The sequence below is a fragment of the Molossus molossus genome, unplaced genomic scaffold, assembly GCF_014108415.1.
Source record: "Molossus molossus isolate mMolMol1 unplaced genomic scaffold, mMolMol1.p scaffold_m16_p_1, whole genome shotgun sequence".
Taxonomy (NCBI): domain Eukaryota; kingdom Metazoa; phylum Chordata; class Mammalia; order Chiroptera; family Molossidae; genus Molossus; species Molossus molossus.
This window is the reverse complement of record NW_023425344.1, coordinates 1488930-1506562: the sequence shown is the minus strand read 5'-3', so window position 1 is coordinate 1506562 and position 17633 is coordinate 1488930. Positions and strand designations below refer to the sequence as shown.

General features: G+C 45.9%; 1 protein-coding gene across 1 annotated transcript in view; it reads right to left on the bottom strand.

Annotated features, from left to right (window-relative positions):
- The window catches only part of FAM193A (family with sequence similarity 193 member A), a 109889-nt gene that overhangs the window by 63722 nt on the left and 28534 nt on the right, over positions 1–17633 (bottom strand). The window contains exon 2 of the mRNA XM_036247815.1: positions 11503–11748. Within this exon, the coding sequence (XP_036103708.1) occupies positions 11503–11748 (246 nt within the window). The remainder of the gene's footprint in view (positions 1–11502; positions 11749–17633) is intronic.

Sequence of the window (17633 nt, the reverse complement as noted above, 5' to 3'; positions counted from 1 at the left end):
GTCGGCCTGCGGCCCAGAGAGACCCGGGTTCGGTTCCTGCTAAGGGCACGTACCTCGGTTGCAGTTCGTCCCCAGCCACAGTTGAGGCCGTGCGTGGGTGGCAACCACTCGATGTGTCTCTCTCCTATCAATGTTTCTCTCTCTCTCTTCCTCCCTCTCTTCCTCCTACTCTGTCTGAAGATGAATGCAAAAATGTCCTCGGGTGAGGATAAAAAAAAAAAAAAAAAGACACTATAAACATGGGAAAAGGGAAAAGGAATAGGGGCAGGTGATGTCTGCAGTGCACATACCAATAAGGGTCTCACACTAAATGCATGCAAAGGGTTCCACGGATCAGTAAGAAAAGATAGGTGGCCCAACAGAACAGTGGTTCTCAGGGCAGATAGGTGGCCCAACAGAACAGTGGTTCTCAGGGCAGTCCAGGACCCCTGGGAGTCCCGCCCACCCTCTCAGCAGGTGCACTAGCACAAACCCAGACGCCCCTGTCCCACCGTGGCAATGGTGTGAACACGGCGGTGGTGGAACTGCCGGCCCCTCGGCAGAAGTGGAGGCTGCGCAGCCAGGCGTGCAGTGGCCGCTGCGCTCCTAACCACACACTCCGTTTACAGTGCCCAGTCTACTTAAGAAGGTCTCTTATGCAGTAAAATCATTAATTGTGTTCAGTCTCAGCCCTTAAGCCCATGTCTTTGAAATATTCTCTGTGAGGAACAGGAAGTGATTCTGCAGTGTCCCTAAGAAAAGCACCAAGTGCTGAATGAGCCACTTCGTCCATGAAACGTCACTCGCGTGAAAGAATGCCTCACAGACCAAACGCGGTAAGTCAGACGGGGCCACTGCCAGACATTTTCTCAAAAATGAATTAAATGAGCCTGTCACTTCAAGGAAAACAGCTGCCACGATCTGTGACTAATCATTAAATCTGAGTTTTCAAGCAAAGATGAGAAGTTTGGCAAACCAGTCTCCATCACTATGGTCTCAAAATCTTCTCTACATTCAAGCCTTTACTGATGAGACTGGAGGTGAGGATAACAAATGCAAGTTTTCAATGCTGAATAATGACAGGTGTCAGTCTCACTAAATCTGCCTAACTGGGTAAACCGCTATTTTATAAATGACCAGCGTGTGATGTTGCAAAATCACATTGGGCAAGAGATTTATCCAGAGTGCAAGAGAGACAATGAATTTTATTTTATTTTATTTTATTTTTGCTTTTAAAAAATTAATAGAATTTATTTTTTAGAGCAGGTTCAGGTTTACAATCAAACTGAGAGGAAAGTATAGATATTTCTCATACACTCCCTGCCCTGTACATGCATAGTCTCCTCCATTATTGGTATCACTCACCAGAATGGTTCTTTCTTTTTAACCAAGATGAACTTACATTGACACATCATCATCACCCAAAGTCCATAGTTTACCTTAAGGTTCACTCTTTGTGTTGTACATTCTGTGGGGTTGGTTCATATCTTTTTATTGCTGAATAATATTCCATCATATGGATGTACCAGTTAGTTTATCCATTCACCTACTGAAGGACATCTTAGTTTTTTTTTTTTTTATCCTCACCCGAGGACATTTTTCCATTTTTTGTACAGATAGAGTGGGAGGGAGAGAGAGGAAGAGACAGAGAGAGAGAAACATCGATGTGAAAGGGACACATCGAGTGGCTGCCACCGCACGACCAACCAGGGCCGGGGACAAACTGCAACCGAAGTACGTGCCCTTAGCGGGAACCGAACCCGGGTCTCTCCGGACCGCAGGCCGACGCTCTAACAGCTGAGCCAAACCGGCCAGGGCAAGGACATCTTAGTTTTGTCCAAATTTCAGCAGTTATTAAACCAATTACTTTTAAAAAGTTGATATTGTAAATAAAATATTGTTTAGTGTTCACTTTTACGTTTCTTTTATTATTTTTTTAAAAATCTTTATTGTTGGATATAAAAATGTATTACAGATGTTCCACATTTTTCCCCCATTGACCCCCTCCTCCCCACTCCCGCCCCCTTCCCACCTTTTCCCACACTATTGTCTGTGTCCATTGGTTATGCATATAAGTTTTTTGGTTTATTTCTTCCCACCCCCCCAACCCCTTTCCCTTTGAGGTTTGTCAGTCTAGCAATGAATTTGTACTTAATCCCTTCACCTTTTTCACCCATTCCCCCAATCCCCCTCCCAACTGGCAACCAACAAAATGTTCTCTGTATCTATGAGAATGTTTCTGTTCTACCTGTTCATTTTGTTTGTAGATTTCATTGTCGATAGATATGTATTCATTGCCATTTTGTTTGTTCATATATTTTATCTTTTTCTTCAAAAAGATTCTTCATCATTTCATATAATAACGGTTTGGTGGTGATGAACTCCTTTAACTTTTTGTCTGGGAAAGTCTTTATATGTCCATCGATTCTAAATGACAGCTTTGCAGGATAGAGTAATCTTGGCTGTAGGTTCTTGCTTTTTATCACTCTGAGTATTTCTTGCCACTCCCTTCTGGCCTGCAAAGTTTCTTTTGAGAAATCAGCTGACAGCCTAATGGGATCTCCCTTGTAGGTAACTAGCTGCCTTTCTCTTGCTGCTTTTAAGATTGTCTCTTTGTCTTGAACCTTTTGCATTTTGATGATGATGTGTCTTGGTGTGGGCCTCTTGGGGTTCATCTTGTTTGGGACTCTCTGTGCTTCCTGGACTTGTATGTCTGTTTCCTTCACCAAGTTAGGAAAGTTTTCTGCCATTATTGTTTCAAACAGGTTTTCGATTTCTTGTTCTTGCTCTTCTCCTTCTGGCACCCCCAAGATGCGAATGTTGGCACGCTTGAAGTTGTCCCAGAGGCTCCTTACACTATCCTCATTTTTTTGGATTCTTTTTTCTTTTTGCTGTTCTGATTGGGCATTTTTTGCTTCCTTATATTCCAAACCGATGGTTTGCTCCTTGGATTTACGTACTCTATTATTGAAGCTGTGTTAATTATTCTTTATTTCAGTTAATGCCTCCTTCAATTCTAACTGTGTATCCATCATTTCTGACTGGTCCTTTTTTATGCTCTTGAGGCCCTCACTAAGTTCACTGAGGTTCTCACTAAGTTCATTGAGCATCCTTATAAGCAGTATTTTGAACTCAGTATCTGTTAGGTTGCTTATCTCCATTTCGTTTAGTTCTTTTATTGGTGTTTTGTTCTGTTCTTTCATTTGGGACCTGTTTCTTTGTCTCCTCATTTTGGCTGCCTCCCTGTGTTTGTTTCAGTGTATTACTTAATGAGAGGTATGGGGCTCGCTGAGACCAAATGCTGCTCGTTTTAAAGAATTTAGGAAAAACCTGAAGCAGGATCCAAGACAGGCCAATCTTATGGTTAAGCAAGTGGCAACAGCTTGGGTGGGCTTAAAAGTTGGTTGGGTTGGGGCGGGGCGGGGCGGGGCGGGGCGGGTTGGGGTGGGTTGGGGCGGGGCAGGGCGGGGCGGGGCAGGGCTACCAGTGTGAGCCAGGTTGCTGGAGTCCCAGATATGGCGACTGTCTGCCGCCCCAGGGAAGGGCTCACCAAAGGAACAAAGGCCTCTTACAGCACGTTTGTCCCAGAGAAAACCCCCTCTCCAGCCCTCGCTCCAGTGCCAAACAGCTCAGTTCTTCCCTGTATGACTCTGGTGAGCCTCGAGCTACCTCCCCTCCAAGCTTAGAGGGAGAGAGTCTGATAAGTTCGTGCGCGGGCCCTTTAGGGAGCTGCCTGGGGCTCCAGCCGCCTCAGCCTCCCTGAGCCTCAGTTCCCGCCGGTTTTTCCAGCCAGAAGTTATGGGGATTCTCTTCCTGGCACTGGAACCCTGAGCGGGGTGCTTGGTGTGGGACGGGGACCCCTCAGTCCTCAGGAAGGACCTTCCCAGCCGAGGTAGTCTCCTGATTTTTATCCGCCACACGTGGGTGTGGGACCAGCCCGCCGCCCCTCCTACCAGTCTGGAGGTGGCTGCTGCTTTAATTCCGTAGTTGTAGGACTTCCATTCAGCTTGATTTCAGGCGGTTTTGAATGATGGTTGTTCTGTAGTTTAGTTGTAACTTTGATGTGGTTGTGGGAGGACACGATACCGCGTTTACCTACGCCACCATCTTGACTGGAAGTCCTGAATTTTATTTTATATTATTTTATTTTTTATTTACATATATATTATTTATGTATTTATTTTGTTAATTCTTATCCAGGGATATTTTTTAAAGAGAGTGGAAGGGAGAGTGGGAACTGGCAAGGGGAGTGAGAGAGATCGACTGGTTGCCTCCCACAGACCCCAAACCAGGAAAGTGCCCTTGATTGGGAGGTGAACCCAAGACCCTTCAGTACACAGGCCAATGCTCTAACTGCTGAGCAAAATCAGCCAGGGCAAGACAATGAATTTTTTTTTTTTAATTCTCATCTGAGGGTATTTTTCCCTCTATCATCAGATAGGATGGGAGGAAGGGAGCGAGAAAGAGAGAAACACTTACGTGAGAGGGACACATCGACTGGTTGCCTCCCGCATGACCCTGACTAGGGCAGGGGATGAACCACAACCGAGGTACGTGCTCTTGACAGAAATCGAACCTGAGATTCATTGGTCTGCAGGCTGACACTCTAACCGCTGAGCCAAACTGGCCAGTGCAAGACATTAGATTTTAATTTAATATCAGAGAAAAAAATTCATTGATATCATTTGATTCTAGATTGTAACTAACCATTAAAACTATTTCTTGCCCAGCCAGTGTGGCTCAGTGGTTGAGCGTAAACCCATGCACCAAGAGGCCACCAGTTCGATTTCCAGTCAGGGCACATGCCCAGGTTGTAGGTCAAATCCCCAGTGTGGAGCATGGAGGAGGCGGCCAATCGATGTTCTCTCTCATTAATGTTTCTATCTCTCTCTCCCTCTCCCTTCCTCTCTATCTCAAATCAAAAAAGAAAACACACACACACACACAACTATTTCTTGCCCAGCTGGGTGGCTCAGTGGATTGAGTGTTGTCCCATGGACTGAGAAGTCCCAGTTCGATTCCCATCCAGGGCACATGCCCTGGTTTTGGGCTCGATCCCCAGTAGGGGGCATGCAGGAGACAGCTGATCCACATTTCTCTCTCACATAGATGTTTCTATTGCTCTCTCCCTTCCTCTTTCTCTAAAAAAAATATATATATATATTAATTTAAAAAAATTTTTCTTGTCATTATTTCATAAAGAAGAAAATCCAGTTATCTAAAAAAGCTATTAAAATATTTTCTTCAGCCTTGGATGACTGTTCTACCCAACCAAGAGCAAGAGTGTTTGAGCTCTATGAGAAAGGTGATGAAGCCTGCCAGGGGCATGAGGGGGTGTGGCTGAGGGAGATGCTGGACTGGGGACCTGTGTGGCAGAGAACTAAACCCACACAGACCAGCAATCCCAGTGACAAGGGTCAATTTCACTGTTCACAAGTAGACTGCAGAAGGAGACCAAGTTAAGCTTCTCTGCGGACTGCACAAGAACACATACCACAGGCTACACCCAAGGACTGAAAATGAGGGGATGTGAGGAGAGGGGAAGAGTTCATGCAGCTAGCCACACAAATACCAAATAGCCTTTTAGGACCACAGGACAACCCCAGGTTGTCTCAATGCAATAAAAAAAAGCAAGGCACCAAGATTTAATCACTTTAGCATGTATCCAGCCTTAAAACATGCAAATCAAAATGGAAATACATATAAGAAAATAAGGACAGCCTTGGCCAGTACGGTTCAGTGGTTGAGCATCGACCCTGCACCAAGAGGTCGCTGGTTCAATTCCCGGTCAGGTCACATACCCTGGTTGTGGGCTAAATTCCCAGTGTGGGGGGCATGCAGGAGGTGGCCAGTCAGTGTTCTCTCTCATTGATGTTTCTATCTCTCTCCCTCTCGCTCTAAAATCAATAAAGAAAAAAATTTTTTTTAAGAAAATAAGAACAAACATATATTCATAGTAGGAGATTTTAACTGATATTACTCAGAAATGGAAACATTTAAGTACATAAAGAATTAATAAGAACAAAGAAGGATTTATGAACAGAACTTGTAAGGGAGGGCACAGAGTTCTCTACCTAAACCCTGAGAGGACATTTTCTTTCTTTCTTTTTTTTTTAATCCTCACCCGAGGACATTTTTCCATTTTTTGGACAGATACAGTGGGAGGGGGGGGGAGAGAGAGAGAGAGAAACAGCAACATGAAAGGGACACATCGAGTGGTTGCCACCCGCACGACCAACCAGGGTTGGGACAAACTGCAACCGAGGTACGTGCCCTTAACGGGAACCAAACCCGGTCTCTCTGGACCGCAGGCCAACGCTCTAACCGCTGAGCCAAACTGGGCAGGGCATGAGAAGACATTTTCAAGCTCACAAAGGACATTTAGAAAAACTTGACCACATATTATCCTCACCCGAGGACATTTTTCCATGTTTTGTTCAGATAGAGCGGGAGGGAGAGAGAGGAAGAGAGAGAGAGAGAGAAACATCGACGTGAAGGGACACATCGAGTGGCTGCCACCCGCACGACCAATCAGGGCCGGGGACAAACTGCAACTGAGGTACGTGCCCTTAGTGGGAACCGAACCCGGGTCTCTCTGTACCGCAGGCCGACGCTCCAACCGCTGAGCCAAACCGGCCAGGGCTTGACCACATATTAGTATAATTGACCACAGACCACAACCTCTAACTGTAACAGCATTAAAGTAAAAGTCAGTACGATTAAAGGTAATCCAAAAGATACATGTTCAGGTACTTACATATACTTCTAAATAATTCATGGTTGAAAACAGAAATATCGAAAATTGGATAATACTTAAAACTGAGCCAATACAACTAACATTTCAAACTCTAGAGCAGCCAGGAAAGGTTTTAGCACTGAGAAGAGTAAACTGACGGGCGAGAAGAAATCAGCTTAGGAAGGCAGGAGAGTAACCTGGGGACAGAAGAAACAAACTGCATCTCTGGTCGCGGTCAGCAGGATCGACTGAGAGGAAGGCCCAGTGGCTCCTGCAGGCCTTCTGGTGTCAGTACGTGGGACGGGCTCTCTTCCTCCTTCTCCCAGGTAGGCAGCCTAAGCAAGGCTCAAGTTCCCACAGGTCTCCAGGTGAGATGAGCTAGGAATTCACCTTCCCAAAGCAGATGGCACCCAAGCTAAGGCTCCCAGACACCTGTCAGCAGCCCTCAGAAAAGGCCAGAAAGTGGAGAGCAGCCCCCACTAACAAGCGGCATACACACCCCTCTCCCAGAACAAGACACTAGAAGAACACGTCTCATTTACTGACAGGTGTCTGCCACTACCACCTTCACACAGAACAGAACATCTCCAGAGGAACAGACAAGAGTCTGGCAATAGTGGATGCCTCTGGGACAGCGGTTCGCAACATTCCTAATGCTGCGACCCTTTCATACAGTTCCTCATGTTGTGGTGACCCCCAACCATAAAATTAAGGGTTGTTCAACCCCCAGGTTGAGAACCACTGCTCTGGGAAGACAAGGAGGACGGCAAGGAGACAGGTGGGAGGGACAGCGATGCACTGTGCTCATGGGTACCTTCCAACATTTATCGCGTGTCCCACTGATCTAATATATACCACACACGTATAGAACTGCGGTAACTCAGGAAACAGACAAAGTGAAAGGACAGATATTTTAAAAATTAAAAAGCTCTTCTTTGAAAAGACACAATCTACAGACTTCTAGCCAGACTTGTTAGAAAGCAGGAAAAGGCAAAATTATGAGTTCAAACAACTGCTTCTGCAGAAATGGCAGGAATTAGAGAGACTGTCTGCACACAACTGCATGCCAATAACTGTGGCCATTTCTGACAATATAATTTACCAAAACTAACTTGAAAAGAAATAAAAATTAAAAAAAAATGAAGGCAGAAGTTTAAAATGTACCTAGAGACATGAATTGCTTGAAGGAAGCAGGAGATGGTTGCAGCTGAAGAAGGGCAAGGGCAAGGACAGATTCTTCAAAAAGTGGACAATTTCAGCCCTGGCCGGTTTGGCTCAGCGGTTAGAGTGTTGGCCTGCGGTCCAGAGAGACCCGGGTTCGGTTCTCGCTAAGGGCACGTACCTGGTTGCAGTTTGTCCCCGGCCCTGGTTGAGTCATGTGGGTGGCAACCATTCGATGTGTCCCTTTCATGTTGATGTCTCTCTCTCTCCCACTCTACCTGAACAAAAAATGAAAAAATGTCCTTGGATGAGGATAAAAATAAATAAATAAATAAATAAGTAAATAAAAAGTGGACAATTCCAGAACATTTGCATTCTCCTAGGCTGAACTAGGACGGAAGACAAGACCTGTGACGCATAAGAGGAAAACAATAGCCCTGGCCAGTGTGAGCAGTGGTTAGAGCACCAGCCCGCACACCAAACGGTCTCAGGTTTGATTCCCGGTCAAGGGCACATACTTGGATTGAGGTTCGATCCCCAGCCCAGTTGGGGCATGTGCAGGAGGCAACCAATCGATGTGTCTCTCCCACAGTTTCTCCACCCTTGCCTCTCTTTAAAGAAAAAAAGAAGGAAATGTAGGGGATGAAAAGGGACGGGCTCCTGAAAGCCCCAGCGATAAGGGCCCCTCAGCCATGGGGGTGAGAGGTGAGCAAGGGCCTGGGGTCAGCTCTGAGCTTCCCCGAGTGCGGAGGTGAGCAGCTGAGCTGAGCAGGACAGAGAATTATGGGGATTGGGAAAAGAGAGATGCTCTCTCCCTTTCAGGGTGTGGTAGCGCAGCCAGAGCCACAGTCCAAGACTGGAAGCAGCCCCACGTCCATCTGTGGCGAACGAGAAACAGCATGTACAGCTCTACGCTGTGTTCAGCAATCGAAGCACTACGCCAAGTGGCAGGAGTCTGTGACACTTGGAAAAAGAAAGACTGGGGACGGAATCAGGTCGGCAGTTACAGGGCTGGGGGTGCGAGCGGAGGGTGCTGCCTACAGAGGAACAAGGGAGCTTGTGCAGTAGTGGTGGTCACACAACTGTTTAGGTTTGTCGCTCACTGAACTAGATTCACTTTAAAAGGGTGAATTTTACCCCGTGTAAATTATCTCTCTCTCTCTCTTTTTTTAAAGACTAGCAATTATAACCAGCTTAAACAAATAGGCCAACTTGACAAAAGTACAGAAGGTCTAAGTCTATAAACGTAGGCCAATGAGACGCTTCTGTGGTCCCAGGGTCACTTTTTTTGTCCTCACCCGAGGACATTTTTCCATTATTTGTTCAGATAGAGTGGGAGGGAGAGAGAGGAAGAGAGAGAGAGAGAGAGAGAGAAAAACACGACGTGAAAGGGACACATCGAGTGGCTGCCTCCCGCACAACCCACCCAGGGCCGGGGATAAACTGCAACCGAGGTACGTGCCCTTAGTGTGAACCAAACCCAGGTCTCTCTGGATGGCAGGCGACGCTCTAACCACTGAGCCAAACTGGCCAGGGCCTGGGGTCACTTTTTTTGATGAGGTGAGAAAGCCTCATTAGAGAGTCCATTCTCCAGGGCAACCTGGGAGTTGGAAGTGAGACTCCTGTACGGCAGGACTAGTTATGAGAAATTGCAGGTGGTTCCATCTGCCTCCTAAACCAAGAACAGCAGCACCCCTCCCAAAGGCACAGTCAGGCTCAAACAGGAGCGGGACTGGAAACTGAAAGAAACGGCGACGAAGTCTAAGCAGCAAAGTGGGCTTAGCTAGGGTGAGACTTCAGAATGCCGCTGACGGTGATTAGGAACAAATTGGCATCCGTGGTACTTAACGCCTTCTACTAACAACGGGGGAGAACAAACACTTGAAGTGCACACAGAAAGCAAACAAAAGCAAAATGATAAAAGCAGAAAGATCTGAGGGTGAAAAACTCAACACTGCCTACCCACCTTCTAATTCCTAATGAGGGATCCCACATCTATTCCTTTCTTTGTTCATTCATTTATGTATTCATTAGAATACTTTGGGCACCTAAAATATGCCAGGCTCAGCACTGTTCTTGGTAAGGAAATACTACACAAAAGTAGCTGCCCTCACAGAGGGTATGTTCCAGTGGAGAAGAAACACAGTGAATAAGCAGTATTAGAAAGAAGTGCCCTGGATGGTTTTGCTCAGTGGTTAGAGCGTCAGCCTACAGTCTGGAGAGACCCGGGTTCAGTTCCTGCTAGGGCACGTACCTCAGTTGCAGTTTGTCCCTGGCCCTGGTTGGGTTGTGTGGGTGGCAACCACTCGATGTGTCCCTTTCACGTCGATGTTTCTCTCTCCCTCCCTTCCTCCCACTCTACCTGAACAAAATATGGAAAAATGTCCTCGGGTGAGGATATAAAAGAAAGAAAGAAGAAGAAAGAAAGAAAAGAAAGAAAGAAGAAAGAAAGAAGAAAGGAAAGAAAGGAAAGAAAGGAAAGAAAGGAAGAAAGGAAAGAAAGGAAAGAAAGGAAAGAAGGAAAGAAAGGAAAGAAAGGAAAGAAAGGAAAGAAAGGAAAGAAAGGAAAGAAAGGAAAGAAAGGAAAGAAAGGAAAGAAAGGAAAGAAAGGAAAGAAAGGAAAGAAAGGAAGAAAGGAAGAAAGGAAGAAAGGAAGAAAGGAAGAAAGGAAGAAAGAAAGAAAGAAAGAAAGAAAGAAAGAAAGAAAGAAAGAAGTGCTGAAAGTAACAGAGCAGGAAAAGGGGCACACAGGAGGAGCTGGATGAGAATCAATTTCTATTTTGCCGGTTAGCTATTCAAGCACTGCTATAGAAAGTGCCACATAAGCTGGGGTGCTGCCCTCAAGGAAACCCCAAAACAGAAGTCAGTGGCTCAGTGGCAGACAGCAAGGAGACCGATGAGACCACGGAAGGCCAGGAAGACTCACCCCATGCAGCAGCAAAATACTCGCCACGCTGTCCTGGGGACCAACCCGGAAAGCAATCCCAGGTCAGAAGATGGGTATGAGAAGGACAGCTGCTTCTGAGAAGAGGTAAAAGGAACAGAGAAGCCCTGGACTGTGGGGTCTCAGATGGCTGTTAAAGCCAACTCCTTCTTGAACTCAAAGATCATCTGTGAAAGCCCTTTCAGAGCCAGGGCCCACTAAGGCACAATCTGTGCCAAAAATTGGGTTAAGGGTATGGCCTTACCATGTCAGCCTGGGCCTCAGGAAAGCCCTCCATTCAGCTGAGACATAAAACCAAGGCAAAAGGGGGAAACCCGGACCTGAGAATTGCATCTGGGAAAGAATTTCAGGTGTGTTACTAGCACACAGAATTGTCTAAAACCAAACACATGAAAAGCCTTCTAGCTTCTCAGAAAACTGCTTTGTCAAAGACATCCTAAGACCAGACTAAAAAGCATGTCCTTGGAGCCCCCACACACTTGCTGACCAAGCTGTCTGAGCAAGGAGGGCAGGTTCCCTACTACCTCCTGCAGGTGGGATAAGGAAGACCAGGAAGAAGGCCCAGTGGGTGAAAGTGGAGCAGAGACCAGAAGATGGCACAGAAGGCAGTTCTTCCCAGAAAGCTCTCATGCCCAGTAAGCGCCATAACCCACGGAGCGTGTGAGCTCTGCAGGGCACTCACCGCTGGCTGATCCAGACCACCGTGCCTCTCCTCCTTCTCCACGGTCCGCCGGCAGTCCGGGCACACCCACAATGGCAGGTGCAGCACGCTGTTGCCCTTGGGAGCCACGGAAAGGGCCAGTTTGCTCGCAGTCTTGATGCCACTCTCTAGGAATGAAGAGTCTTTCCGCTCACTTCTGCACAGAAGACAGTAATCCCCAGCAGGGTAGGGTGGAGTTCTATGATTCACGCCAAAGTTAAAAGGAGTCTGGAATAGAAAAACATTTTCTGTTTTCAAAACATGATCCACAAAAACAAGATCATCAAGAAATATTATATGTAGTTCTAAAATTACAATGTGCTTGTGTGTTTATGGAAAAAAAATCAAATAGGGAATTTGTTGAATAAAACTGTATCTTGTATTCTAGAAACTCATCGTCCTTCACATAAAATAGTAATGCCAGAAGGAGCACCTTAGGAGAAGTTAGAAAACTGTCCAGCTAACCCTTCACCTAGACTTCTGCATTAACTCCCCACATATGCGAAACGTCAGTTCCAACTGTCAGACTGAGAAAGCACCAGGACCCTCTACCGTCAACCAAGTTTAAAGCCACCACTCCAGGTATGTCTGCACATGTGCTCAGGCCCAAAGAAGCACACCTGCAGGCTCAAACCCTCCCAGGTGGGCTCTCCAAGCTAAATACCAGGGGCCTGCCGGCGGCCACACACCCAAGACCCAGCCTCTCTTCCTGCTCGACAGTGATTAAGCTCAATTCCTCTCCAGCTACCCAATTTCAATGTCCACTTCTTCAAACAAACCTTAAACTACAGAATGAGGGTGACGCGGAAGCCTCCAAGGTAGGAGGAAGATGCAAGATTATTACCACAGATCCTCTCCAAAGATTAACCACCCTAAGAGAAAGTAAACTTAGGTTTTAAACAAACAGGCTCCCAGTTTACAAAACAGGCCTAACATAAAGGTGAAAGGGGCAGGATGGAGGTAGGCAAAAGGTGGGGGGAAATGGGGAATATCTGTAATAGTGTCAAAAATAAGATACATATATAACAAGCCTAATCAAAGACAATAAATAAGACTGGTAAGTAAAAAATACAGAACACCAGATAGTGGTAACTGAGGAGAAACACAGCAGAAAAGAATGCCTGGGGCTGGGGACCGAGGGTGGCCAATGAGGGCCTCCTCAAGGAGACACCTGGACACACCTGAAGTGTGAACTGGTGGAAGCCACACACACCTGCAGGAAGGGCATTCCAGAGAGCAAGCACAAAGGCCCTGGGGCAGGAGGCCAGCGGGCAGGGAGGGAGCAGTGAGCCAGGAGTGGCCTGGTCTCCTGTTCTAACATGGTGACAGGATGTGAGCAGTGAAGAGATGAGATGGGACAAAGGAATAAAGCAAGGAAATGGGAGAAGCCATATGCACCCTAGGAGTGAGGTGGCTGACGAGAGAGCTGGCGAGACTGCTAAGGAACCAGATGTTAAGCAGAGGCAACTCCGCAGTGTGGACTGAGCGTGCGGCAGGGCTCCGAGACAAGAGCCCTCGCGCACAGATACACGCAATCCACTCTGTGCTGGGCATCCTGAGAGGGCTGGCAACAGGATGCACCGGTGAATAGGAGGGAGGCCCTGCGGGTTCCAGAGAAACAGCAGACACACAAACACAGACACGACCCCCTCATGTCCAAGGACAGTATGTCTCCAGGAAGAAAACACAGTTGCCGAGAGTATAGAGTGGGACCATAGGTGGATATGGTTCTAATGAGAGCAAAGTTCAGCTTTTTTTTTCTCTTTCTTTACTGATTTTAGAGAGAGAAGGGAGAGGGAGACAGAGACAGAAACATCAATGCGAGAGAACATCGAATGGCCGCCTCCTGCATGCCCCCCACTGGGGATCGGGCCCACAACCTGGGCATGCGCCCTGACTGGGAATCGAACTGGCAACCTCTTGGTGCAGGGTCAATGCTCAACCACTGAGCCACACTAGCCAGGCAAAAAAAAAAAATTTTTTAAATGAATCTTAAAAAAAGCAGCATGTGAAGATCTGGGAGGGCAGCACTGGGAACTGAGCAGCAGCACACAAATGTGGGCAAGGTCAAGAGGCAGGATGGAAGCAGAGGCGGGAGGTTTCTCAGAGGAGGATGGTACAGTCCAATTTTCATCTTAAAAAGAAACTATGTTGTGTGAAAACTGAACTCTGAGGAGGTAACAATGTACAAAGACTGTTCCAGATAGTTCCAGGCCCAGGTGGGAGGCATGAGGAGCAGAGCAGTCAGACTCGGGGGTGTTGAAGGAAGAACCACAGGACTTGCCCATGGACCCCAGGATGTGCCGAGGACAGACAGGCCCAGGTACTGGACATGCAGACAACAGAGATGCTAGACACAGGGGAACAGGCTGGGGCAGTGGCAAGAACCAGGGTTTGCTCTGGGCAGTGCACGTATGACGTGGGTGTTAAACATCCAAACAATGCAGGGGGTTGTTTTCGAGTGAGACACTCAGGGAATGGGATGTAACTGGATATATAATTTGGAATCATCAGCATATGTGGTCAGGAAAGCAATAGAGCAAGCCACTATCACCCATGGAAAGATGCTAGACAATCTCCTGAGTCCAAGTCAAAACTTCTCTATGCCTGACCGACACGCTCAAGTACAAAGCTCGTCCTCCCAAGGAGGCGAAACTCAACTATCCACTCCTTTTTCAGACAAAGCAAGTAACAAGTTTCTACAAAACACACATGCACACAGCACACCTGACTACAATTCACGTTAACCAAATACCAGTGCCCCACCAGATGGTTACTCTGACTGTGGGAAACTGAGGCACAAACATAAATTCCATTGATCCTTTTTAAAAAATAATTTCTATTTTTTAAAATATGTTTTTACTGATTTCAGAGAGAGAATGGGAGAGAGAGAGAGAGAGAGAGAATTATTGATGAGAAAGAAACATGGATTGGCTGCCTCCTGCACACCCCCCACTGGGGATCGAGCCCACAGCCCGGGCATGTGCCCTGCCCTGACCAGGAATCAAACCTGTGATCTCCTGGTGCATGGGATGATCCTCAACCAACTGAGCCACACTGACCAGGCCTCCACTGATCTTTTTAAAAACAATTTACAAAGTACAGAAGTAGAACTGAGGCACAATAAGCTAAAAATCTGCATGCAATTTCAGTAACATTGACATGTATACAACTGTGAAACTTTCACAATAACTCAAGATAATGACACTACCACTGCCCACCCCAAGTTTGCTTGTGCCCCTTTGTACCCTGTTTCTCCTCACTCCCTTCTCTTCCAAACCTACCTCAGTCACAGATGACCACTAGGCTGAATTCTGTCTCCAAAGATTAATTTGAAATTTCTAGAACTCTATATAAAGAACTCTATACCACACAACAACTCTTTCTTCTTTTGGCCTCTTTTGCAGAGCATCATCTTTTGGAGGTGACCATTTATTTATGTATCAGAAATGTGTTCCTTTTTCTTTCTTTTTTTTTTTTGTGTTTTTTTTTTTAATCCTCATCCGAGGATATTTTTCCATTTTTTGTACAGATAGAGTGGGAGGGAGGGAGAGGAAGGGAGAGACAGACAGAAACATCGACGTGAAGGGACACATCGAGTGGCTGCCACCCGCACGACCAACCAGGGCCGGGGACAAACTGCAACCGAAGTACGTGCCCTTAGCGGGAACCGAACCCGGGTCTCTCCGGACCGCAGGCCGACGCTCTAACCGCTGAGCCAAACTGGCCAGGGCCTTTTTCTTTCTTTTATTCCTCACCCGAGGATATTTTTCCATTCATCATCAGATAGAGTGGGAGGGAGAGAGGGAAAGAGAGACAAACATCAATGTGATAGAGCCACATTGACTGGTTGCCTCCTGCACGACCCAACCAGGGCCGGGGACAAACTGCAACTGAGGTACGTGCCCTTGACCAGAATTGAACCCATGAGTCTCTGGTCCGCGGGCCGACGCTCTAACCACTGAGCAAACCGGTCAGGGCGCGTTCCTTGTTTACTATAGAGTAATACTGTACCTTGTGGGTAAGCTACAACTTGTTTATGCATTATCCCATTTGGAGACATTCTGGTTGTTTCCAGTTTGGGCTATTACAAAGAACAGCTGCTGCCCTGGCCAGGTGGCTCAGTTGGTTGGAGCATCATCCTGTACACCAAAAAGGTTGTGGGTTTGATTCCTCGTCGGGGCACGTGCTGGAGGCAACTGATTAATGTTTCTCTCTCTCTCCCTCTCTAGAATCAATAATAACATATCCTCAGGAAAGGATAAAAGAAAAAAGAAGAACTACTACAGACATTTATGGACAACGCTTGGTGTGTGGTAGATGCATATCTAACTTTAAAAAAAAATTTTATTCTCACCCGAGGATATGTTTATTGACGTTAGAGAGAGAGGAGGAAAGAGAGAAAGAAACATCAATTTGTTGTTCCACTTACTTATGCATTCATTGGTTGGTTCTTGTACGTGCCCTGACCTGGGATTGAACCCATAACCTTGGTGTATTGGGATGACGCTCCAACCAACTGAGCCACCAATCTAGGATGTGCATGTCTAACTTTTAAGAAATTTCCAAAGTTCTCCCAAAGAACACTGTTGAGGAATTCCAGTGAATTACATCCTTATCAATTGTGGTGGGTTGTTTTTAACTGTAGCCATTGAAATGACTGTGTGATAACTGTTTCACTGTGGTTTTCCCTATTAATCATGTTAAATATCCTTTCAAAGGCTTATTCAATATTTATTCATGTCTTTGGCCTGGCTCAGGTTTATCAATTTTATTAATCTAAAAATAATTAGATTTTGGTTTAATAAATTTTCCATATTTAAAATTATTTTTCATTAATATTCATTGTTTTCTTTAAATCCTCACCCAAGGATATTTTTCCATTTATCTTTACATATAGTAGGAGGGAAGCAGAAAGAGAGAGAGAGAGATAGAAAGACATCGATGTGCCCAGCTGGTGTGGCTCAGTGATTGAGCATCCACCCATGCACCAAGAGGTCGCCAGTTCGATTCCCGGTCGGTACATGCCCAGGTTGTGGGCCTGATCCCCGGTGAGAGGTATGTAGGAGGAGGCCAATCCATTATTCTCGCTCATCAATATTTTCCTCTCTCTCTAAAATCAATAAAGAAAGAAAAAAAATTTTAAAAAAAGGTATGACATCAATGAGAGAGAGACACATCAATTGATTGCCTCCTGCACGACCCCAACCAGGGTTGGGGACCAATCCACAACCCAGGTACAGCCCTTGAGTGATATCTAACCTCGCAACTCTTTGGTCCATGGGCCGATGCTCTAACTGATGAGCCAAACAGGCCAGGGCCTATGTTTACTTTTATGTTATTATTGCCCTTTGCTGGGTATGTATAATAGGCTTTTTGATCTACTTTCTTAAGATGGAAGCAGATGTCATCGAGCCCTTTCTCTTACATAAAGAGGTGATTAGTGCTATAAATTTCCCTGTAAGTAGTACTTTGGCTGCATTTTACAAATTCTGATATATTGTGTTTTCATTCTCATTCAGTTCAAAAGTTTTTCTTATTTTCCTCTTGATTTCTCCTTTGAATCACGGGTTGTTTAAAGTATGGTTAAGTTTCCTAATATTTGTACTTTTCTAAGTATCTTTCTGTTACTAATTTCTAACATAATTCCATTGTAGTCAGAAAAGTTACTCTGGGCCCTGGTCAGGTAGCTCAGTTGGTTGGAGCACCATCCAGATACACCACTTCCCAGTGAGGGCACATCCAAGAAGTAACCAACGAGCTCTGGCCCAACGAGCTCTGGCCGATTTGGCTCAGCAGTTGGAGTACTGGCCTGTGGACCAGAGAGCCCCGGGTTCGGTTCCTGCTAAGGGAACGTACCAAAAAAAAAAAAAAAATAGAAGCAACCAACGAATGCATAAGTGGAACAACAAATCAATGTCTGTGTGTCTCTCCTTTCCTTCCTCTCTTTAAAATCAATAAATTTAAAAAAAATTTTAGGAAAAAAGATACTTTGTATAATTTTAATTCTTCCAAACTCATCAAGACACTTTTTAAGGTCCAAAATATGATCCATTTTGGTAAATGTTCAATGTTTACTTTAAAACTGTGTTTAAGGCCCTGGCCAGTTTTCT